This window comes from Oncorhynchus nerka, linkage group LG6, assembly GCF_034236695.1.
Source record: "Oncorhynchus nerka isolate Pitt River linkage group LG6, Oner_Uvic_2.0, whole genome shotgun sequence".
In the NCBI taxonomy this organism is placed as follows: domain Eukaryota; kingdom Metazoa; phylum Chordata; class Actinopteri; order Salmoniformes; family Salmonidae; genus Oncorhynchus; species Oncorhynchus nerka.
Window position 1 is genome coordinate 83,824,452 of NC_088401.1, and position 25,792 is coordinate 83,850,243.

The 25,792-nt window shown below is 40.6% G+C and overlaps 2 protein-coding genes across 2 annotated transcripts in view; both read right to left on the reverse strand.

Annotated features, from left to right (window-relative positions):
• The window catches only part of LOC115124096 (arf-GAP with Rho-GAP domain, ANK repeat and PH domain-containing protein 3-like), a 56,329-nt gene extending 40,781 nt beyond the window's left edge, over positions 1-15,548 (reverse strand). Inside the window, exon 1 of the mRNA XM_065019962.1 lies at positions 15,415-15,548. The gene's annotated coding sequence lies outside the window, so the exon portion shown is untranslated. The remainder of the gene's footprint in view (positions 1-15,414) is intronic.
• A 901-nt stretch (positions 15,549-16,449) lies between these two features.
• On the reverse strand, positions 16,450-24,063 carry LOC115124097 (START domain-containing protein 10-like). Its single transcript, XM_065019963.1, has 5 exons — positions 23,614-24,063; positions 22,589-22,692; positions 21,907-22,024; positions 18,554-18,606; positions 16,450-18,006 (listed from the first exon to the last, which is right to left on the reverse strand). The coding sequence occupies exons 1-5, from the start codon at positions 23,759-23,761 to the stop codon at positions 17,785-17,787; spliced, it is 645 nt and encodes a 214-aa protein (XP_064876035.1). The 5' UTR covers positions 23,762-24,063; the 3' UTR covers positions 16,450-17,784.
• Positions 24,064-25,792: the final 1,729 nt, after the last annotated feature.

Genomic DNA, 25,792 nt, shown 5'->3' on the forward strand with positions numbered 1-25,792 from the left:
TATCCCCTACAGTGGGTGTATCCACTACAGTGGGTGTATATGGCATATGGAGACATATTCCTAACTAGAGTGCAGAGTCCTGCCCTCCAACCCGCCCAAGATGAAGCCCCATCTTTGCAAAAGCCCACCATTCGATCCCATATGGAATCTGTTTATCATCAATATGGCCACGCATCACACTAGACAGCCAATATGGAATCTGTTTTTCATCAATATGGCCACGCATCACACTGAATATCCAATATGGAATCTGTTTTTCATCAATATGGCCACTCATCACACTGAATATCCAATATGGAATCTGTTTTTCATCAATATGGCCACGCATCACACTGAATATCCAATATGGAATCTGTTTATCATCAATATGGCCACGCATCACACTGAATATCCAATATGGAATCTGTTTTTCATCAATATGGCCACGCATCACACTAGACAGCCAATATGGAATCTGTTTATCATCAATATGGCCACGCATCACACTGAATATCCAATATGGAATCTGTTTTTCATCAATATGGCCACGCATCACACTGAATATCCAATATGGAATCTGTTTTTCATCAATATGGCCACGCATCACACTGAATATCCAATATGGAATCTGTTTATCATCAATATGGCCACGCATCACACTAGACAGCCAATATGGAATCTGTTTATCATCAATATGGCCACGCATCACACTGAATATCCCATATGGAATCTGTTTATCATCAATATGGCCACTCATCACACTGAATATCCAATATGGAATCTGTTTATCATCAATATGGCCACGCATCACACTGGACAGCCAATATGGAATCTGTTTATCATCAATATGGCCACTCATCACACTGAATATCCAATATGGAATCTGTTTATCATCAATATGGCCACGCATCACACTGGACAGCCAATATGGAATCTGTTTATCATCAATATGGCCACTCAGCACACTGAATATCCAATATGGAATCTGTTTATCATCAATATGGCCACGCATCACACTGAATATCCCATATGGAATCTGTTTATCATCAATATGGCCACTCATCACACTGAATATCCAATATGGAATCTGTTTATCATCAATATGGCCACGCATCACACTGAATATCCAATATGGAATCTGTTTTTCATCAATATGGCCACGCATCACACTGAATATCCAATATGGAATCTGTTTATCATCAATATGGCCACGCATCACACTGAATATCCAATATGGAATCTGTTTATCATCATTATGGCCACGCATCACACTAGACAGCCAATATGGAATCTGTTTTTCATCAATATGGCCACGCATCACACTGAATATCCAATATGGAATCTGTTTTTCATCAATATGGCCACGCATCACACTAGACAGCCAATATGGAATCTGTTTTTCATCAATATGGCCACGCATCACACTGAATATCCAATATGGAATCTGTTTATCATCAATATGGCCACGCATCACACTAGACAGCCAATATGGAATCTGTTTTTCATCAATATGGCCACGCATCACACTGAATATCCAATATGGAATCTGTTTTTCATCAATATGGCCACGCATCACACTAGACAGCCAATATGGAATCTGTTTATCATCAATATGGCCACGCATCACACTAGACAGCCAATATGGAATCTGTTTATCATCAATATGGCCACGCATCACACTAGACAGCCAATATGGAATCTGTTTATCATCAATATGGCCACGCATCACACTGAATATCCAATATGGAATCTGTTTTTCATCAATATGGCCACGCATCACACTGAATATCCAATATGGAATCTGTTTTTCATCAATATGGCCACGCATCACACTGAATATCCAATATGGAATCTGTTTTTCATCAATATGGCCACGCATCACACTAGACAGCCAATATGGAATCTGTTTTTCATCAATATGGCCACGCATCACACTAGACAGCCAATATGGAATCTGTTTATCATCAATATGGCCACGCATCACACTGAATATCCAATATGGAATCTGTTTATCATCAATATGGCCACGCATCACACTAGACAGCCAATATGGAATCTGTTTATCATCAATATGGCCACGCATCACACTAGACAGCCAATATGGAATCTGTTTATCATCAATATGGCCACTCATCACACTAGACAGCCAATATGGAATCTGTTTATCATCAATATGGCCACGCATCACACTGAATATCCAATATGGAATCTGTTTTTCATCAATATGGCCACGCATCACACTGAATATCCAATATGGAATCTGTTTTTCATCAATATGGCCACGCATCACACTGAATATCCAATATGGAATCTGTTTTTCATCAATATGGCCACGCATCACACTAGACAGCCAATATGGAATCTGTTTTTCATCAATATGGCCACGCATCACACTAGACAGCCAATATGGAATCTGTTTATCATCAATATGGCCACGCATCACACTGAATATCCAATATGGAATCTGTTTTTCATCAATATGGCCACGCATCACACTGAATATCCAATATGGAATCTGTTTATCATCAATATGGCCACGCATCACACTAGACAGCCAATATGGAATCTGTTTATCATCAATATGGCCACGCATCACACTGAATATCCAATATGGAATCTGTTTTTCATCAATATGGCCACGCATCACACTGAATATCCAATATGGAATCTGTTTATCATCAATATGGCCACGCATCACACTGAATATCCAATATGGAATCTGTTTATCATCAATATGGCCACACATCACACTGAATATCCCATATGGAATCTGTTTATCATCAATATGGCCACGCATCACACTGGACAGCCAATATGGAATCTGTTTATCATCAATATGGCCACTCATCACACTGAATATCCAATATGGAATCTGTTTATCATCAATATGGCCACGCATCACACTGAATATCCAATATGGAATCTGTTTATCATCAATATGGCCACGCATCACACTAGACAGCCAATATGGAATCTGTTTTTCATCAATATGGCCACGCATCACACTGAATATCCAATATGGAATCTGTTTTTCATCAATATGGCCACGCATCACACTAGACAGCCAATATGGAATCTGTTTTTCATCAATATGGCCACGCATCACACTGAATATCCAATATGGAATCTGTTTTTCATCAATATGGCCACGCATCACACTGAATATCCAATATGGAATCTGTTTATCATCAATATGGCCACTCATCACACTGAATATCCAATATGGAATCTGTTTATCATCAATATGGCCACGCATCACACTAGACAGCCAATATGGAATCTGTTTTTCATCAATATGGCCACGCATCACACTGAATATCCAATATGGAATCTGTTTTTCATCAATATGGCCACGCATCACACTAGACAGCCAATATGGAATCTGTTTATCATCAATATGGCCACGCATCACACTAGACAGCCAATATGGAATCTGTTTATCATCAATATGGCCACGCATCACACTAGACAGCCAATATGGAATCTGTTTATCATCAATATGGCCACTCATCACTCTAGACAGCCAATATGGAATCTGTTTATCATCAATATGGCCACGCATCACACTGAATATCCAATATGGAATCTGTTTTTCATCAATATGGCCACGCATCACACTGAATATCCAATATGGAATCTGTTTTTCATCAATATGGCCACGCATCACACTGAATATCCAATATGGAATCTGTTTATCATCAATATGGCCACGCATCACACTGAATATCCAATATGGAATCTGTTTATCATCAATATGGCCACGCATCACACTGAATATCCCATATGGAATCTGTTTTTCATCAATATGGCCACGCATCACACTGGACAGCCAATATGGAATCTGTTTTTCATCAATATGGCCACGCATCACACTGAATATCCAATATGGAATCTGTTTATCATCAATATGGCCACGCATCACACTAGACAGCCAATATGGAATCTGTTTATCATCAATATGGCCACGCATCACACTAGACAGCCAATATGGAATCTGTTTTTCATCAATATGGCCACGCATCACACTGAATATCCCATATGGAATCTGTTTATCATCAATATGGCCACGCATCACACTGAATATCCAATATGGAATCTGTTTTTCATCAATATGGCCACGCATCACACTGAATATCCAATATGGAATCTGTTTTTCATCAATATGGCCACGCATCACACTGAATATCCAATATGGAATCTGTTTTTCATCAATATGGCCACGCATCACACTAGACAGCCAATATGGAATCTGTTTTTCATCAATATGGCCACGCATCACACTAGACAGCCAATATGGAATCTGTTTATCATCAATATGGCCACGCATCACACTGAATATCCAATATGGAATCTGTTTATCATCAATATGGCCACGCATCACACTAGACAGCCAATATGGAATCTGTTTATCATCAATATGGCCACGCATCACACTGAATATCCAATATGGAATCTGTTTATCATCAATATGGCCACGCATCACACTGAATATCCAATATGGAATCTGTTTTTCATCAATATGGCCACGCATCACACTGAATATCCAATATGGAATCTGTTTTTCATCAATATGGCCACGCATCACACTGAATATCCAATATGGAATCTGTTTTTCATCAATATGGCCACGCATCACACTGAATATCCAATATGGAATCTGTTTATCATCAATATGGCCACGCATCACACTAGACAGCCAATATGGAATCTGTTTATCATCAATATGGCCACTCATCACACTGAATATCCAATATGGAATCTGTTTATCATCAATATGGCCACGCATCACACTGAATATCCAATATGGAATCTGTTTATCATCAATATGGCCACGCATCACACTAGACAGCCAATATGGAATCTGTTTTTCATCAATATGGCCACGCATCACACTGAATATCCAATATGGAATCTGTTTTTCATCAATATGGCCACGCATCACACTAGACAGCCAATATGGAATCTGTTTTTCATCAATATGGCCACGCATCACACTGAATATCCAATATGGAATCTGTTTTTCATCAATATGGCCACGCATCACACTGAATATCCAATATGGAATCTGTTTATCATCAATATGGCCACTCATCACACTGAATATCCAATATGGAATCTGTTTATCATCAATATGGCCACGCATCACACTAGACAGCCAATATGGAATCTGTTTTTCATCAATATGGCCACGCATCACACTGAATATCCAATATGGAATCTGTTTTTCATCAATATGGCCACGCATCACACTAGACAGCCAATATGGAATCTGTTTATCATCAATATGGCCACGCATCACACTAGACAGCCAATATGGAATCTGTTTATCATCAATATGGCCACGCATCACACTAGACAGCCAATATGGAATCTGTTTATCATCAATATGGCCACTCATCACTCTAGACAGCCAATATGGAATCTGTTTATCATCAATATGGCCACGCATCACACTGAATATCCAATATGGAATCTGTTTTTCATCAATATGGCCACGCATCACACTGAATATCCAATATGGAATCTGTTTTTCATCAATATGGCCACGCATCACACTGAATATCCAATATGGAATCTGTTTATCATCAATATGGCCACGCATCACACTGAATATCCAATATGGAATCTGTTTATCATCAATATGGCCACGCATCACACTGAATATCCCATATGGAATCTGTTTTTCATCAATATGGCCACGCATCACACTGGACAGCCAATATGGAATCTGTTTTTCATCAATATGGCCACGCATCACACTGAATATCCAATATGGAATCTGTTTATCATCAATATGGCCACGCATCACACTAGACAGCCAATATGGAATCTGTTTATCATCAATATGGCCACGCATCACACTAGACAGCCAATATGGAATCTGTTTTTCATCAATATGGCCACGCATCACACTGAATATCCCATATGGAATCTGTTTATCATCAATATGGCCACGCATCACACTGAATATCCAATATGGAATCTGTTTTTCATCAATATGGCCACGCATCACACTGAATATCCAATATGGAATCTGTTTTTCATCAATATGGCCACGCATCACACTGAATATCCAATATGGAATCTGTTTTTCATCAATATGGCCACGCATCACACTAGACAGCCAATATGGAATCTGTTTTTCATCAATATGGCCACGCATCACACTAGACAGCCAATATGGAATCTGTTTATCATCAATATGGCCACGCATCACACTGAATATCCAATATGGAATCTGTTTATCATCAATATGGCCACGCATCACACTAGACAGCCAATATGGAATCTGTTTATCATCAATATGGCCACGCATCACACTGAATATCCAATATGGAATCTGTTTATCATCAATATGGCCACGCATCACACTGAATATCCAATATGGAATCTGTTTTTCATCAATATGGCCACGCATCACACTGAATATCCAATATGGAATCTGTTTTTCATCAATATGGCCACGCATCACACTGAATATCCAATATGGAATCTGTTTTTCATCAATATGGCCACGCATCACACTGAATATCCAATATGGAATCTGTTTATCATCAATATGGCCACGCATCACACTAGACAGCCAATATGGAATCTGTTTATCATCAATATGGCCACGCATCACACTGAATATCCAATATGGAATCTGTTTATCATCAATATGGCCACGCATCACACTGAATATCCAATATGGAATCTGTTTTTCATCAATATGGCCACGCATCACACTGAATATCCAATATGGAATCTGTTTATCATCAATATGGCCACTCAGCACACTGAATATCCAATATGGAATCTGTTTATCATCAATATGGCCACGCATCACACTGAATATCCAATATGGAATCTGTTTATCATCAATATGGCCACTCATCACACTGAATATCCAAAATGGAATCTGTTTTTCATCAATATGGCCACTCATCACACTAGACAGCCAATATGGAATCTGTTTTTCATCAATATGGCCACGCATCACACTGAATATCCAATATGGAATCTGTTTTTCATCAATATGGCCACTCATCACACTGAATATCCCCTGTGCCGTTTCATGCTCTTGAATCGTGAGACAGAACAATATATCCTCGTGAGTAGAACCCCCAGACATGTATAGCGAACAGAAGTCAATGCTTGGGCATCTTGGCCCTCACAGCTAACGTCCATTTGGAGAACATGAGCTGGGGAGTTGAGTCATTCAGTCAGTTTCCTCTTGATTACTAGCAATAGAATCAATTCTTTGTTCAACAGTGTCATCTTAAAAAAAGGTATTGATGTGAGTTTCTGTGGCTCTGCCTCCCCACACATTGTTTTTACCATATCAATTGCAGCCGCCCGGTAATGTCAAAGTCTCTGCAATATTGTGTGGTTTCGTAGCGAAGCGGACCTAGTCATTCACCGTGGGAATGATTCAAGTGTGGCCTTTTCCCATGATCTTAACAAGGGCACTCTCTGGTTTAATTTGATCTTTGAGATTTGAAAATGTTTTATTTAGATTTAAGGGTAACCACATTATAATGACTGAGATAGAGACAATATTATAATGCAGTATACAGAGCATTCGGAAAGTATTCAGACCCCTTCGCTTTATCCACATTTTGTTACGTTACAGCCTTTATTATAAAATGGATTAAATATATACAATTTTTCTCAATCTACACACACAAAACCCCATAATGACAAAGCAAAAACAGGTTAACCTTGTTTACATAAGTATTCAGACCCTTTGCTATGAGACTCGAAATTTAGCTCAGGTGCATCCTGTTTCCATTGATCATCCTTGAGATGTTTCTACAACTTGATTGGAGTCCACCTGTGGTAAATTCAATTGATTGGACATGATTTGGAAAGGCACCTGTCTATATAAAAGGTTCAACAGTAGATGGGTTTTTTTCTGACATGCACTAAGCCATGAGGTCGAAGGAATTGTCCGTAGAGCACCGAGAATCTCAGACCATGAGAAACAAGATTCTCTGATCTGATGAAACCAAGATTGAAATTTTTGGCCTGAATGCCAAGTGTCACGTCTGGAGGAAATCTGGCACCATCCCTACGGTGAAGCATGGTGGTGGTAGCATCATGCTGTGGGGATGTTTTTCAGCAGCAGGGACTGGGAGACTAGTCAGGATCGAGGGAAAGATGAACAGAGCGTAGTACAGAGAGATCCTTGATGAAAACCTGCTCCAGAGAGCTCAAGACCTCAGACTGGGGTGAAGGTTCACCTTCCAACCGGGCAATGACCCTGAGCACACAGCCAAGACAATGCAGGAATGGCTTCGGGACAAGTCTCTGAATGTCCTTGAGTGGCCCAGCCAGAGCCCGCACTTGAACCCGATCTAATATCTCTGGAGAGACCTGAAAATAGTTGTGCAGCAACACTCCCCATCAAACCTGTAAAAGCTTGACAGGATCTACAGAGAATAATGGGAGAAACTCCCTAAATACAGTGGTGTAAAGTACCCAAGTAAAAAATACTTTAAAGTACTTAAGTAATTTTGGGGGGTCTTTACTATTTATATTTTTTGACAACTTTTACTTTACTACATTCCAAAAGAAAATAATATACTTTTTACTCCATACATTTTCCCTGACACCCAAAAGTTACATGTTGAGTGTTTAGCAGGACAGGAAAATGGTCCTATTCACACACTTATCAACATAACACATGGTCATCCCTACTGCCTCTGATCTGGCAGACTCACTAAACACAAAATGTATAATTTGTAAATTATGTTTGAGTGCTGGCGTGTACCTCTGGCTATCTGTACATTTTAAAACGCAAGAAAACGGTGACTTCTGCTTTGCTTAATATAAGGAATTTGAAATTATTTATACTTTTATTTTTGGTATTTAATCTTGGAACTACCCATCCCGGATCCGGGAGAATTGTCATCAACTGACACTAATTAGCATAACGCAACGGACAAAAAATATTACTAGAAAATATTCATATTCATGAAATGACAAGTGAAATATAGTGAAACACAGCTTAGCCTTTTTTTTTTTTAAATCACCCTGTCATCTCAGATTTTGAAATTATGCTTTACAACCAAAGCAAGACAAGCATTTGTGTAAGTTTATCGATAGCCTAGCATAGCATTATGTCCAGCTAGCAGCAGGAAGCTTGGTCACGAAAATCAGAAAAGCAATCAAATTAACCGTTTACCTTTGATGATCTTCAGATGTTTTCACTGACGAGACTCGCAGTTAGACAGCAAATGTTAATTTTGTTCCATAAAGATTATTTTTATAGCCGAAATACCTCCGTTTGTTCTTCACGTTTGGTTGAGAAATCCACCGGAAACTGCGGTCACGACAACGCCGGAAAATATTCCAAATTAGATCCATAATATCGACAGAAACATGGCAAACGTTTTTTATAATCAATCCTCAATGTGTTTTTCAAATATCTATTCGATAATATATCAACCGGGTCAGTTGGCTTCTTAGTATGAGCGAGAGAAACAATGGCCGCCTTTGTCTATTATGCACAAATCACTCTGAGAGCCACCAGCTGACCACTGATGCAATGTTGACGCTCACGCTCATTTTTCAAAATAAAAGCCTGAAACTACAGTGGGGCAAAAAATACTTATTTTCCACCATAATTTGCAAATAAATTCATTTAAAATCCTACAATGTGATTTTCTGGAATTGTTTTCTCATTTTGTCTGTCATAGTTGAAGTGTACCTATGATGAAAATTACAGGCCTCTCTCATCTTTTTAAGTGGGAGAACTTGCACAATTGATGGCTGACTAAATACTATTTTGCCCCACTGTATGTCTTGTGACACTAGACACATTAGGGAAGCCATAGAAAAAGGAATCTGGTTGATACCGCTCAATAGGGATGCATAGGAACGCAGAGGTTTCTAAATATGAGTCACTTCCTGATTGGATTTTTTTCAGGCTTTCGCCTGCAATATCAGTTCTGTTATACTCAGACAATATTTTTACAGTTTAGAAACTTTAGAGTGTCTTCTATCCTAAGCTGTCAATTATATGCATATTCTATTATCTGGTCCTGAAAAATAGCCTGTTTACTTTGGAAACGTTATTTTTCCAAAAATGAAAATAGTGCCCCCTAGTTTCAAGAGGTTAACTATATTTGACCAATTCCATTTACTTTTGATACTTAAGTATATTTAGAACCAAATACTTTTTTTTACTTTTACTCGTGTAGTATTTGGGTGACTTTTACTTGAGTCATTTTCTGTTAAGGTATCTGTACTTTAACTCAAGTATGACAATTGGGTACTTTTTCCACCACTGCCAAAATACAGGTGTGCCAAGCTTGTAGCGTCATACCCAAGAAGACTCAAGGCTGTAATCGCTGCCGAAGGTGCTTCAACAAAGTACCGGGTAAAGGGTCTGAATACTGATGTAAATGTGATATTTCAGTTTATTTTTTTATATACATTTGCAAAAACGTCTAAAAACCTGTTTTCATAATTACGCATTTTCTAGTTCAACAACCCATATATATATTTTCAAACTCGAGGTGACGTGTCTACATAAAGAATGGGGTGTCGGCTATCTTTTGAATCTGAATTTGGAACAGATATTTAAACGTTTGTTGGGAGAATTAAAAAATATATATAATTATATGAAGAATCTGAGCCAAAGCATAATTCCCTTGGAATTGCCCTCCAGAGCCGCCATGCAAATATACATGATAAATTAAAGGGGGCACATTCTAATGATTACAGGAAACTTTGCAGTATTTTTTTTATTTTTATGTATTATCTCTTACATTGTTAGCCCAGAAAATCCTTTTCACAAGCATTTCGCTACACCCAACAATAACATCTGCTAACCATGTGTATGGGACCAATAATCTGTGATTTTGAGGGAGAGGAGAGGTGGATTTGACAGCATTGTACTGATTGTCATGTGACTGATACAATTTGATTTGACTACAGTTATTATTTGTCACATGCACCGAATTACAACAGGAAATGCTTCCTTACAAGCCCTTAACCAACAATGCAGTTTTAAGAAAATACCCCCCCCCAAAAAGTAAAGAGATAAAACTGACAAATAATGAAGAGTAGCAGTAAAATAATAAGGGTGTACAGTAAGTAATGTAGATCGCTGTATGCCTCAGAAAGGGATACTTAGGCCTGTCATCTAGGTGTACAGATCTATATCTCGTACTGCCATCTCTCCTCCTTCGTAGAGCGACAGGGACGACACAGATGAACTCCTGATTTATGACTTTCTGGGAGTTTTGTCAGTGTTTTGTTTTACTGCTCTAAGTGGTTGATCTAACCATGTGTGTTCAGAAGAAGTCTTAATGTTGTTGTTTTTTCCCCAAGAAAGAGGGACAGCGTGTGCTGGACTAAAACACTGTCTCAGTCAGATGTCTTCCCGAGAGAGCGAGAGAGAGACTAAAATGTGACTGAGCTTGTTAGCTAGTTAGTACACAGGCCTGTACTGTCATCCAGGCAGCGGAGGCCATAGCTAGCCTAGCGCTGAACAATGACATATTGTGTCTCACAATAGGGCTTCACTGTTATTGATCTACAGCCTACCCCCAACCAGCCAGCCAGCATCCTGTATGTAACCCAGAGGCCTGTTTGGATCCTCCCTCAGTCCTCCTCCGTTTGGAAAATACATTATGACTTTACCTCTTGTCCACTTCCGCTAATTGTTTGACTTGATTTACGAGTGGAGAGTTGGAGTTGGGAGACATTACGTATCTGGAAGGTCATGCTTGAATGGGTTATTTCCAGATTCATTTAGAGCAGCTGTTCCCAAACTAGGGCTATGATATGAGGATGCAAGAGAATTTCCAAAATGCTGGAAATATATATATATACAGTACCAGTCAAGGGTTCTTCATTCAAGGGTTTTTCTTAATTTTTTACTATTTTCCATAGAATAATTTCATGGTGATATATCCTGAATAAGTACACAAAACTAGAAATATGCAATTCTTTATTTAACTAGGCAAGTCAGTTAAGAACACATTCTTATTTTCAATAACGGTAGGTTAACTGCCTCGTTCAAGGGCAGAACAACAGATTTTCACCTTGTCAGCTCTGGGAATCTAATCTTGCTACCTTAAGGTTAACTAGTCCAACGCAATAACGACCTGCCTCTCTCGTTGCACTCCACAAGGAGACTGCCTGTTACGCGAACGCAGTAAGCCAAGGTCAGTTGCTAGCTAGCATTAAACGTATTTTATAAAAAACAATCAATCATAATCACTAGTTAACTACACATGGTTGATGAAATTACTAGAGATTATGTAGCGTGTCCTGCGTTGCATATAATCTGAGCATACAAGTATCTAAGTATCTGACTGAGCGCGTAAACATTAATTCAAACAGCACTTTCGTGCGTTTTGCCAGCAGCTCTTCGTTGTGCATCAAGCATTGCGCTGTTTATGACTTCAAGCCTATCAACTCCTGAGATGAGGCTGGTGTAACCGAAGTGAAAGGGCTAGCTAGTTTAGCGCGCGCTAATAGCGTGTCAAACGTCACTCGCTCTGAGCCTTCTAGTAGTTGTTCCCCTTGCTCTGCATGGTTAACGCTGCTTCGATGGTGGCTGTTGTTGTGTTGTTGGTTCGAGCACAGGGAGGAGCGAGGAGAGGGACGGAAGCTATACTGTTACACTTGCAATACTAAAGTGCCTATAAGAACATCTAATAGTCAAAGGTTAATGAAATACAAATGGTATAGAGGGAAATAGTCCTATAATAACTACAACCTAAAACTTCTAACCTGGGAATATTGAAGACTCATGTTAAAAGGAACCACCAGGTTTCATATGTTCTCATGTTCTGAGCAAGGAACTGAAACGTTTTTGCATTATTTAAACCAAATTGAACATGTTTCATTATTTACTTGAGGCTAAATAGATTTTATTGATGTATTATATTAAGTTAAAATAAGTGTTCATTCAGTATTGTAATTGTCATTATTACAAATGAATGAATTAAAATATATATTTTAAAAATAATTGAAAATTCATAATCGGTCGACCTCTAGTAGAAACACTAACTAATCGGTAGGTCTACTTTTACTTGTTACTTCTGTGAACTTTCATTATCCTCCCTCATAAAGAGAGACAACACAGCACTACATAAAGAGAGACAACACATCACCTCATAAAGAGAGACAACACAGCACCACATAAAGAGAGACAACACAGCACCTCATAAAGAGAGACAACACAGCACCTCATAAAGAGAGACAACACAGCACCACATAAAGAGAGACAACACAGCACTACATAAAGAGAGACAACACAGCACCACATAAAGAGAGACAGACAGCACTACATAAAGAGAGACAACACAGCACTACATAAGAGACAGACAACACAGCACTACATAAGAGACAGACAACACAGCACTACATAAAGAGAGACAACACAGCACTACATAAGAGACAACACAGCACTACATAAGAGACAGACAACACAGCACTACATAGAGAGACAACACAGCACTACATAAGAGACAGACAACACAGCACTACATAGAGAGACAACACAGCACTACATAAGAGACAGACAGCACTACATAAAGAGAGACAACACAGCACTACATAAGAGACAAACACAGCACTACATAAAGAGACAACACAGCACCACATAAAGAGAGACAACACAGCACCTCATAAAGAGAGACAGCACAGCACTACATAAGAGACAGACAACACAGCACTAGCACCACATAAAGAGACAGACAGCACTACAGAGACAGACAACACAGCACTAATAAAGAGAGACAACACAGCACTACATAAAGCACTACATAAGAGACAGACAGCACTACATAAAGAGAGACACTACATAAAGAGAGACAACACAGCACCACATAAAGAGAGACAGACAGCACTACATAAGAGACAGACAGCACTACACAACACAGCACTACATAAAGAGAGACAGACAACACAGACAGCACTACATAAAGAGACAACACAGCACCACATAAAGAGAGACAACACAGCACTACTAAAGAGAGACAACACAGCACCTCAAAGAGCACTACATAAGAGACAACAACACAGCACTACATAAAGAGAGACAACACAGCACTACATAAAGAGACAACACAGCACCACATAAAGAGAGACAACACAGCACCTCATAAAGAGAGACAGCACAGCACTACATAAGAGACAGACAGCACTACATAAAGAGAGACAACACAGCACTACATAAGAGACAGACACAGCACAGCACTACATAAAGACAGACAACACAGCACTACATAAGAGACAGACAGCACTACATAAGAGACAGACAACACAGCACTACATAAAGAGAGACAACACAGCACTACATAAGAGACAGACAACACAGCTCTACATAAAGAGAGACCCAAGACAACATAGCAAGGCAGCAACACATGACAACACAGCATGGTAGCAACACAACAACAACATGGTAGCAGCACAAAACATGGTACAAACATTATTGGGCACAGACAACAGCACAAAGGGCAAGAAGATAGAGACAACAATACATCACGCAAAGCAAAATGACATGTGAAACGCTGTTACAAACCTATGCTACACTACGCCACATATGAAACCTAAAACAGGGTCACAGATAATGATGGCTGTAGTGTCCATCTATTGACAGAGAGAGAGAGGCCTCTGGAGGTCAATGATTCTGATCAGTGTAACGTTGTCCGTCACACTGAACATCTAATGACCAAAGACTGACCCAAGCAGCTCTGAGACACTCATACAGGAGGAATATAGAGGAACTATCATCTGGGCCTTGCTACAAGTGGCACTGACACTGAACAACATAACATTCAGCCATTCATGACATTTTAATTTAAATTAACTCACCACACTCCCCAAAAAACATAGCCAAAATTGGGAAGTATTTTAAATGAGAAATTCCAGTGAGTATTTTAAAGTAGTTATGTCTCTCCGTCCTCTGCTGGTGCACTGTCTAACAAATAACTTACTGATTCAATCAGGTTTCAGCTGTGAAACTATACAACAGACAGATTCCAAGACCCCAAAACCCACTCAAGATGAAAAGGGTCTGATGTGCCCCTGGCAAATCTACAATGGGGTGGGTCTGTAAACCCATAGCCTACAGCAAAACAGACAGGTGATAGTATAATGGGTGACATTTTACAATAGGCTCACATGCCAAGCCAATGTGGTGTCATAAGATAGGCTACTCGGTAATAAAAATATATATTTTTAAATTGTCAAATAAATCATTACACAGAATCTATTTAATTATTATGCGGTAGGCCTACACAACTCCACAAGTAACATATGACGACAATATTGATAAATAATACTGATCATTTAAATCATTATTAGTCCTATAGCAACAAAAAAATTATGTATTGAAAAAGAGCACAATCTCATGCTGCCGCATGTCGCCCACACACAGTGCGAACTCTGAAACGCTACGAGTCTAATAATATGATAATCATGCATTACCTTTAGCTGTGTTTCGATGTGCGTGGTTGTTATCCCAATGGAACGTCTACATTCTTGAATCGCTCGGTTTTTGGTTGAGCAGCCGAGGAAGAACTATCCCTGTCGGCAACTTTGTTGCAATGGTCAGTTTACTCTGCAAAGTATCAAGGATATCGCACTTAAAGGGGAGGGCGGCGAAGGAGTTTTGCCGACATTTTTCCTGTTCAACAAACTCATTATCCCACAACTTTAAAGACATAATGGTAATTCATAAACAGAAATTCAATCTTTTGACTCCATTACTTTGCTGTTGCAAGATTAAAAAAAAAAAAATCATGTTTTTGTTTCACTTTTATAATAGGCATAATGCTAAAGAACTGACAGCTTGCAATCAGGTAATTTCAGTATAGTGTGTTGGGGCCCCATGCTCTTATTTTAAAAACATTCCCTATTGCCTGCAAAATAACAAAAAAGACTACACAGTATGTGCAATATGTAGCCTGAAGTTTAAGGTTAGTTTAGGTTAGCTGCATGGTGGGAAAAGTAATGTGATGTGGGCTTCAATTGGCCTACTGATACAATAGACAACCTGATGAGAGATCAGAATTTTGAATATTTACAAAAAAATGTGGATGTTAAGGTTTAACTAAAATGTGGTCCTGGATATTTCCTGAGCCCCATCAACCTTCCTGACACTCACACACACTCAAAATGGAAGACGTTTTATGCTAGACAAAGCAACGAATTGTGAGTTCTAAAAGCAACGAGAAGCTTTTGTGCCGTGTGAGAAATCTAGACACTAGTGGCGTTTCCTTTCCCTCAAAAAAAAACCTGACTGATGCGGACAGGAAGTGTGACAGGAAGTAGCCTTGGGGAAACAGGAAGAGCCTGAGACAATACAGTTTCTGAGGATTGGCCCCCAGCTACATTTTTAAGTCTGAAAAAGGATACAGTCACAGATAAACATTCCTTATCGACGGAGAAAAACAAACATTGCGGTCAAAATGGGAACTTGTACTTAGAATTTAAGAATCAAGAACATCAGCCGCGAAGGTCTTAAAATCAGGAGACAACTTCTCTTTATTTTACATCAGTCAGTATGAACATGATGCAGCTCCATTCTGGAAACACGTCAGAAAATCCTACAAAAAGACTGTTTGAATTAAATGAAAACACATGCCTAATGATAACTTTATTCATTCATAAAGACATAATCTTTGATATTCAGTCAGAACAGGCAACACCAAAGTATAAGTGATGTAATGACCTTTTAACAGCTAAACATGCTTCATGACCACCTAAGGTTATAAAGAACTATGACTGATTATGACTGATTATAATGATTCCAAACAGGTTATGCTGCCATCTCTCCTCCCCTGTGACTGTCATTAGGAGCCTCAGTGGGCCATTCACTGTACAAAAGAACACATGTCTTGGTGCATTATGCTAATTCACTTCCTAACAAACTTGACATTCCATTGTTCTAACAGCTCATGGCTTCCGGAACACTGGGGGATGAGGAAATGTTATGACATATTACTGCCACTGGGAGGCACTAGAGAACTGGACATATACTTAAGTAGACTGCCTGTATTGGTAAAGGCTACTTACTGTGTTTTTTGTTTTGTTTTTATTTAACCAGGCAAGTCAGTTAAAAATAAATAATTATTTACAATGGCAACCTACCCCGGGCGATGTTGGGTGCGGCCGTTGGGACTCTCAATCACAGCTGAATGTGATGAAGCCTGGATTTGTGCAGTGAAGACTCTTGCACTGAGATGCAGTGTCTTGGACCGCTACACCACCCCAAGAGCCAAATTAAAGCTTAGTCAAATCAAATGTGAATAGGGCCTTGAAATATTGTCTTCAAATTCGTTTTTTTGTGAAAGAGACACAAAGTTTTACTCAAAGGTTTAGTCTATTATTACTTTCAATGAGATATTATACTATTTAATTGAGCGATAGCACCGTAAATACGTTGTCCATTTTTTTGAAGAATATGTCAGATCTTTTCCCCTAATTTGTCATGCTATATGAAAATACCCTGTTAAACCCCTCGGATTGAATAAGTTATTGATCAATTACCAGCTAAACGCAACAAGACAAATTTGCAGATCAAAATTATAGTCAATCATACATGTACATTATAAGTACTGTACACACTCTCTCTCTCACACACACACCAAACTCAACAGAGTGCGTGTCCCAAATGGCACCCTATTTCCTATACTGTATAGTGCACTACTTTTGACCAGAGCCCTATAGGTAGTAGTGCACTACTTTTGACCAGGGCCTAATGGGCCCTGCACAAAAGTAATACACTATATAGGGAATAGGGTGCCATTTTAAACACAACCACACAATTACATACAAACAGTTTCTTCACTCAGACTAGGTCTCTTCGTCATCGCTGTGACGTTGTGCCTGTTTCTCCTCCGTCAGGCGGCTCTCATCAATGTTCTCCAGTGAGTCGGCTCTCTGTAGCACAAGGTCAGACACGTTAATACACGGTAAGGTGTTCTGCTCGGGATAAATCCAGGGCTTCAGGTTAGGGTTGTGCTTCCTCTTCCACTCTGGATACTTCTGACAGGCCTTGTAGATCTTCTTCATGGCCTAGGGGGAAGGAGCACAAATATTCCGATTCTAAATGAATGGGTTAATTAAGAGCCTCTTAGATAAGTCATGTAGACATGTTTTGAAAGGTTTTATAAGTAAGCAATACAATGTAAATGATGTGTTTATAAATAGTTGTTAAATGTGTAATAATGAGTTATAACTCCACGGTATTACTTTTAATGGTGTCCATGATTAGTGATTTTGGAATCAAAACATCTTTGGGAAATGCATGTACTTCCTGAAACCAATAGATGGAGGAAGAGGTATACAATCATTTCTTTCCCTAACCAGAGATGGAATAATATAGGCTACCTCTGTGATTTGTTAGGAACAGTCTCTCTAGTTCTCGCTTTCAAGATACTACATTTCTAAGACAGATTTGATTTGATTTTATTAGGATCTCTTTTCGTCCTCATTTGAACTCATTTTCCTTAAACATTTAAATAATACGATCACATGTTCACATATAACACACTGTTACAAACAGCCATAATACACTGACAGATGGATCAGATTGATTATCATATTCATGTGACAATATTACCTTCGGTGCAACGAACTGAGACGCTCTATTCACCACCCACTTGGGAAGGGAACCTGCAGTCCAAACCAAAAACATGAAGGTACAACACAAATACAATACTGCTCAAGTATTTCTAGTAGGCAGGCCCACGATAGCAAATACAATACTAGCAAAAATGTGTTTTTCACTCCTTAAAAAAACACACTGCTTCCTGTTGATATAGTTCCTGCGGGACCCCTGGTTTACGGTAAGGACAGTAGATATAGTTCCTGCGGGACCCCTGGTTTACAGTAAGGACAGTAGATATAGTTCCAATAAGACCTCTGGTTTACAGTAAGGACAATTGACAGTAGATATAGTTCCTATAGGACCCCTGGTTTACAGTAAGGAGAGTAGATATAGTTCCTATAGGACCCCTGGTTTACAGTAAGGACAGTATAAATAGTTCCTACAGGATCCCTGGTTTACAGTAAGGAGAGTAGATATAGTTCCTATAGGACCCCTGGTTTACAGTAAGGAGAGTAGATATAGTTCCTATAGGACCCCTGGTTTACAGTAAGGACAGTCTACAGTAGGTTTAGTTTCTGCAGGACCCATTGTTTACAGTAAAGACAGTAGACAGTAGATATAGTTCCTATAGGACCCCTGGTTTACAGTAAGGACAGTAGACAGTAGATATAGCTCTTATAGGGCCCCTGGTTTACAGTAAGGACAGTAGACAGTAGATATAGTTCCTACAAGACCTATGGTTTACAGTAAGGACATTAGACAGTAGATATAGTTCCTATAAGACCCCTGGTTTACAGTAAGGACAGTAGACAGTAGATATAGTTCCTATAGGACCCCTGGTTTACAGTAAGGACAGTAGAAATAGTTCCTATAGGACCCCTGGTTTACAGTAAGGACAGTAGAAATAGTTCCTACAGGACCCCTGGTTTACAGTAAGGACAGTATACAGTAGGTTTAGTTTCTGCAGGACCCATGGTTTACAGTAAAGACAGTAGACAGTAGATATAGTTCCTATAGGACCCCTGGTTTACAGTAAGGACAGTAGACAGTATATATAGTTCCTACAGGACCCATGGTTTACAGTAAGGACAGTAGACAGTAGATATAGCTCCTATAGGGCCCCTGGTTTACAGTAAGGACATTAGACAGTAGATATAGTTCCTACAGGACCCCTGGTTTACAGTAAGGACATTATACAGTAGATATAGTTCCTACAGGACCCCTGGTTTACAGTAAGGACATTAGACAGTAGATATAGTTCCTACAGGACCCATGGTTTACAGTAAGGACAGTAGATATAGTTTCTACAGGACCCCTGGTTTACAGTAAGGACAGTAGACAGTAGATATATTTCCTACAGGACCTATGGTTTACAGTAAGGACAGTAGACAGTAGATTTATTTCCTACAGGACCCCTTGTTTACAGTAAGGACAGTAGACAGTAGATATAGTTCCTACAGGACCCCTGTACAGCAAGGACAGTAGATATAGTTCCTACAGGACCCCTGGTTTACAGTAAGGACAGTAGACAGTAGATATAGTTCCTACAGGACCCCTGGTTTACAGTAAGGACAGTAGATATAGTTCCTACAGGACCCATGGTTTACAGTAAGGACAGTAGATATAGTTCCTACAGGACCCCTGGTTTACAGTAAGGACAGTATATATAGTTCCTATAGGACCCATGGTTTACAGTAAGGACAGTAGACAGTAGATATAGTTCCTACAGGACCCCTGTACAGTAAGGACAGTAGATATAGTTCCTACAGGACCCCTGGTTTACAGTAAGGACAGTAGACAGTAGATATAGTTCCTACAGGACCCCGGGTTTACAGTAAGGATAGTAGATATAGTTCCTACAGGACCCCTGGTTTACAGTAAGGACAGTAGATATAGTTCTTACAGGACCCCTGGTTTACAGTAAGGACAGTAGGCAGTACAGAAGTGTGACGATACTGTTCCAGCTGTTCATAGCTTCTGGGGATTCCATGCCATGAATATGAGCTTTAACAGCAACGCACACAGACACAGACACACACACACCAATGGAATAGAAGGCATTTATTATCAACGGGGTAGCTTGGAGCAGCACAGAAAACAGATGAAAACAGCAGATTCAGAAAACATGTCTTCAGTAGCAGTGGTGTTACACTGGTGCAGGGAGCATCAAAGGCTTCCTGATGCTTCACACTCAAGGACACACACACACGGAGTCTCTTCACACTCAAGGACACACACACACAGAGTCTCTTCACACTCAAGGACACACACACACACCGAGTCTCTTCACACTCAAGGAAACACACACACCGAGTCTCTTCAAACTCAAGGACACACACACACACCGAGTCTCTTCTCCCTCAAGGACAGACATTAGGCTGGAGTTAAGCTGTAATATAAACTAGGTCCGATGATGAAAGCTGTTGTTAAATTACAATGGAGCACACAGGGTCCTTTCAGACAGCGTAGTGATCTGCTGCACCCTGACATCGGGTTTACAAAAGGTGTAAGAGAAGACATTGTAAGGATGTTGGTCTGGAGAAGACATTGTAAGGATGTTGGTCTGAGGAAGAGGGAGTAGACCAAAGCGCAGCACGTGTTCATGATGTTTATTGTAACCTGAACAGTTCTGTCAGGTACTCACACAAAACAGAAAATAACTACCCACAAAACCCATGTGGGCAAGAGCTACCTAAGTATGGTTCTCAATCAGAGACAACGATAGACAGCTGTCCCTGATTGAGAACCATACCCGGCCAAAAACAAAGAAATACAAAAACATCGAAAAAAGGAACATAGAACGCCCACCCTAGTCACACCCTGGCCTAACCAACATAGAGAATAAAAAGCCTCTCTCTGGCCAGGGCGTGACAGTCATACTGTATACTATAGTGAAACGGTCTCTCCACACTTTAATCAGATGCAATGTCAGCATTTAATGGTTAAGCTATCTGTCAGTAATGACCTTCTTTAAAACACGGCCGTTAAAAGCACCTTAAATATCTTGAATAGGAAGGATAATGCCACAGGTCGTATCATCCACCTAATAGGTTTCAAAAAGTTACTGCTGAAACATAATCTTGCTGCGTTTGATCTTTGCCTGATTCCTCCCTAAGACCTGAGTCTGTGTACACAGAGGTGTTTCAACAGGACTCTCTCAGTGTGCAGTGAAGCTAGGGGTCTTTCAGCTAACTGGTGTTACGTACACAAACAGACAGAGCAGTCTTCTCATAGCGCCCTATGACAGCGATGCACTGTATCCAGAACTGCTGTGGACCAGCATAGAGCTGTACTGTCAACACCAAAAACATGATGTTATGTAAATCATTTAGATGTACAGTCCTGTAAATAACCAGAAGGTTTACCTTTGGGATCGACCTGCGTCAGGTAATAGAGAGTGGAGGAGGTTTCTCCGCTGGACTGAATCAGGTATCCTGTCAGTAGAGACACTGCTCTCACGCAGTCCTTTCTGGGTGGATATTGCTGGAATAAGACCAATCAAATGACCAATCAAATGAAAGTATTATTCATACATGGATTACCATGGTAATGAAACCAGTCAGCTGTTCACATTATGTTTAGACTTCTTCTGTTTACCAAACGGAGACATGTGGAGATGTTTGACCCGGCTTCTGCAGTAGACTGGGCCTCTGGCAGAGCTTTCTTACTGAGTCTGCCAAACAGCACTAATGGAATCTATCTACTGTACAAAATTCACTAGAGGACATGTACAACTTTAGATAAATCAAATTATCTTTGTAATCCTACTCGTATGAAAAAGAGATCCAGAGCCACTCGTTCATTGTGACGTTTTTGTTTATTTAACTAGGCAAGTCAGTTAAGAACACATTCTTAGTTACGATGACGGCCTACCCCTATTGGACTCCCAATCACGGCCGGATGTGATGCAGCCTGGATTCAAACCAGGGTCTGTAGTGACGCCTCTTGCACTGAGATGCAGTACCTTAGACCACTGCGCCGCTCGGGAGCCCCGCGGTTGACAATATTCAGAGCAAACCAACAATGTGTGTAGATAAAGGTACATACCGGGTGTTTGACAGAGTAGTTGATGATCAGGTAGTCGTTGCCCAGAGGAAGCCACGATCTCATAGTGATAAAGTCCCTGTTCTTCAGGGGGCTCGGGCACTTCCCTACAAAACACAATGACAACATGACTTCAGTGGAAGATGTCCCATTGAGTCCAAATGTCCACGTACTGTAGTATTCTATTGTCTAATTCTCTAAAGTTCTCAATGATTCTCAAACTGCCTCACAACCCAGTCTATTCAGTCTATTTCTATGCCTGATTAGATCGCTGTACGTTTCATCTGCAACATGTGGTTACAGTAGGCCTAGTCATAAAAACACCCTTTACTTTGAGAAATATGGTTTAGTCTACTACATCTGTTGCATATTGACTCATACTGACTGGTGTTCACGTACCGCAGTTTAGAATCCTCTTCCTCCTCCTTCTCCCCCTCATTCTCTTTCTACCCCTCCTCATCTTCCTCCTCCTACTCCCCCTCCTCCTCTTCTTTCCTCTCTTCCTCCTCCTCCTCTTCCTCCCCCTCCTCCTCTTCCCCTGTTCCTCCTACTCCCCCTCTTCCTCCTCCCCCGTCTTCCCCCCTCTTTCTCCTCCTATTCCCCCTCCTCATCTTCATCCTCCTCCTCCTTCTCCTCTTCCTCCTCCCCCTCTTCTTCTTCTTCCTCCTCCTAATATCCTATTTCTGACACTAACTCACAGGAGTAATATCCTATTTCTGACACTAACTCACAGGAGTAATATCCTATTTCTGACACTAACTCACAGGAGTAATATCCTACATCTGACACTAACTCACAGGAGTAATATCCTTTTTCTGACACTAACTCACAGGAGTAATATCCTACATCTGACACTAACTCACAGGAGTAATATCCTACATCTGACACTAACTCACAGGAGTAATATCCTACGTCTGACACTAACTCACAGGAGTAATATCCTACATCTGACACTAACTCACAGGAGTAATATCCTACGTCTGACACTAACTCACAGGAGTAATATCCTACGTCTGACACTAACTCACAGGAGTAATATCCTACGTCTGCGTTGACAGTGAGCCTGCCGATATCGTGGGTGTCGATCATGTTGCTGTCCCAGTTCTTCCGGTAGCTGGTGTCATGAAGGACATCGTAAAGGGTCTCGGCAGTCACGTCCTTACACACTATCCTCATCTGAAACAATAAGTAAAACAACACATTATATTTTAAAAAACGTATTGAGAAATATATCTGTGTAATTACCTTAAACCCTGTCACTGTGTTATTACCTAGAAATGACGATGTCACTACTTTTCTGCTACTGCTATTTACTGTGTAATTACATAGGACTAGGTTAGCTATGAATAACAGCAGTAGAGTGGGATGGGGGTGTGTGATAGCTGGGGGCCACAGCAGTAGAGTGGGATGGGGGCGTGGGATAGCTGGGGACCAAAGCAGTAGAGTGGGATGGGGACGTGGGATAGCTGGGGGCCACAGCAGTAGAGTGGGATAGCTGGGGGCCACAGCAGTACAGTGGGATAGCTGGGGGCTACAGCAGTAGAGTGGGATAGCTGGGGGCCACAGCAGTAGAGTGGGATGGGGGCGTGGGATAGCTGGGGGCCACAGCAGTAGAGTGGGATGGGGGCGTGGGATAGCTGGGGGCCACAGCGTTAGAGTGGGATTGGGGCGTGGGATAGCTGGGGGCCACAGCAGTAGAGTGGGATGGAGGCGTGGGATAGCTGGGGGCCACAGCAGTAGAGTGGGATGGGGGTGTGGGATAGCTGGGGGCCACAGCAGCAGAGTGGGATGGGGGCGTGGGATAGCTGGGGGCCACAGCAGTAGAGTGGGATGGGGGTGTGGGATAGCTGGGGGCCACAGCAGTAGAGTGGGATGGGGCGTGGGATAGCTGGGGGCCACAGCAGTAGAGGGGGATGGGGGTGTGGAATAGCTGGGGGCCACAGCAGTAGAGTGGGATGGGGGCGTGGGATAGCTGGGGGTCTTCAAGCCTTTCCTTGTGTTTGAGTGTTTTTATGTCCAAGACAAATGTATATACAGTATATATATATATATATATATATATATATATATATATATATATATATATATATATTTATATATATATATATACATACAGTGTAAAGTTTAAGTCACCCAGTTCGTCATAACGAGGAGACCAAGGTGCAGCGTGATATGAATACATACTTCTTTTAATGAAGAATAAACACAGAACAAACTGTACAAAACAACAAAACGAACCATAAAGCTAATATGGCTAGTGCAGACAGGCAACTAAACATAGAATAACAACCCACAAAATACCCAAGGAATATGGCTACCTAAATATGGTCCCCAATCAGAGACAATGATAAACAGCTGCCTCTGATTGAGAACCAATCTAGGCAACCATAGACATGTAAACCCCAAGACTAGAAAAACCCCTAGACATACAAAAACTAAACAAACCACCCTTGCCACACCCTGACCTAACCAACATAATGAAGAAAACAGAGATAACTAAGGTCAGGGCGTGACACCCAGCAAAATACTACTTGAGTAAAAGTCTAAAAGTATTAGTTTTCAAATATATTTAAGTATCAAAAGTAAAAGTAATTGCTAAAATATACTTAAATATCGAAAGTAAAAGTATAAATCATTTCAAAATCTATATATAAAGCTAACCAGACGGCATCATTTCTTGTTTAATTAATTTACGGATAGCCAGGGGCACACTCCAACAACACTCAGACATTATTTACAAACAGAGCATGTGTTTAATGAGTCCGCCAGATCAGAGACAGTAAGGATGACCAGGGATGTTCTCTTGATAATTGTGTGAATTAGACCATTTTTCTGTCCTGCTAAGCATTCCAAAAAAACGCTGGGCCAAACCTTCCTCTAACCCGGACGACGCTGGGCCAAACCCTCCCCTTACCCAGACGATGCTGGACCAATTGTGCACTGCCTCATGGTTCTCCCAGTCGTGGCCGACTGCAACACAGCCTGGGATCGAACCCGGGTCTGTAGTCCTCATGTTGGGGAGAGGAAGGAAGGACAGAGAGAGGAGCCAGTGATGGTGGCCCCAGGCCTTTCCTCATGTTGGGGAGAGAAAGGAAGGACAGAGAGAGAGCAGCCAGTGATGGTGGCCCCAGGCCTTTCCTCGTGTTGGGGAGAGGAAGGAAGGACAGAGAGAGAGGAGCCAGTGATGGTGGCCCCAGGCCTTTCCTC

Bases quoted from the DNA above. Each gene is read 5' to 3' on its own strand.
- LOC115124097 (XM_065019963.1), bottom strand. From the start codon at position 23,761: ATGAGGATAGTGTGTAAGGACGTGACTGCCGAGACCCTTTACGATGTC. The intron at 18,607-21,906 runs GTAAACCTTCTG...TTTGGACTGCAG, and splicing joins GACGCAGGTCGATCCCAAAG to GTTCCCTTCCCAAGTGGGTG. The intron at 18,007-18,553 runs GTAATATTGTCA...CCTTCCCCCTAG, and splicing joins CTCAGTTCGTTGCACCGAAG to GCCATGAAGAAGATCTACAA.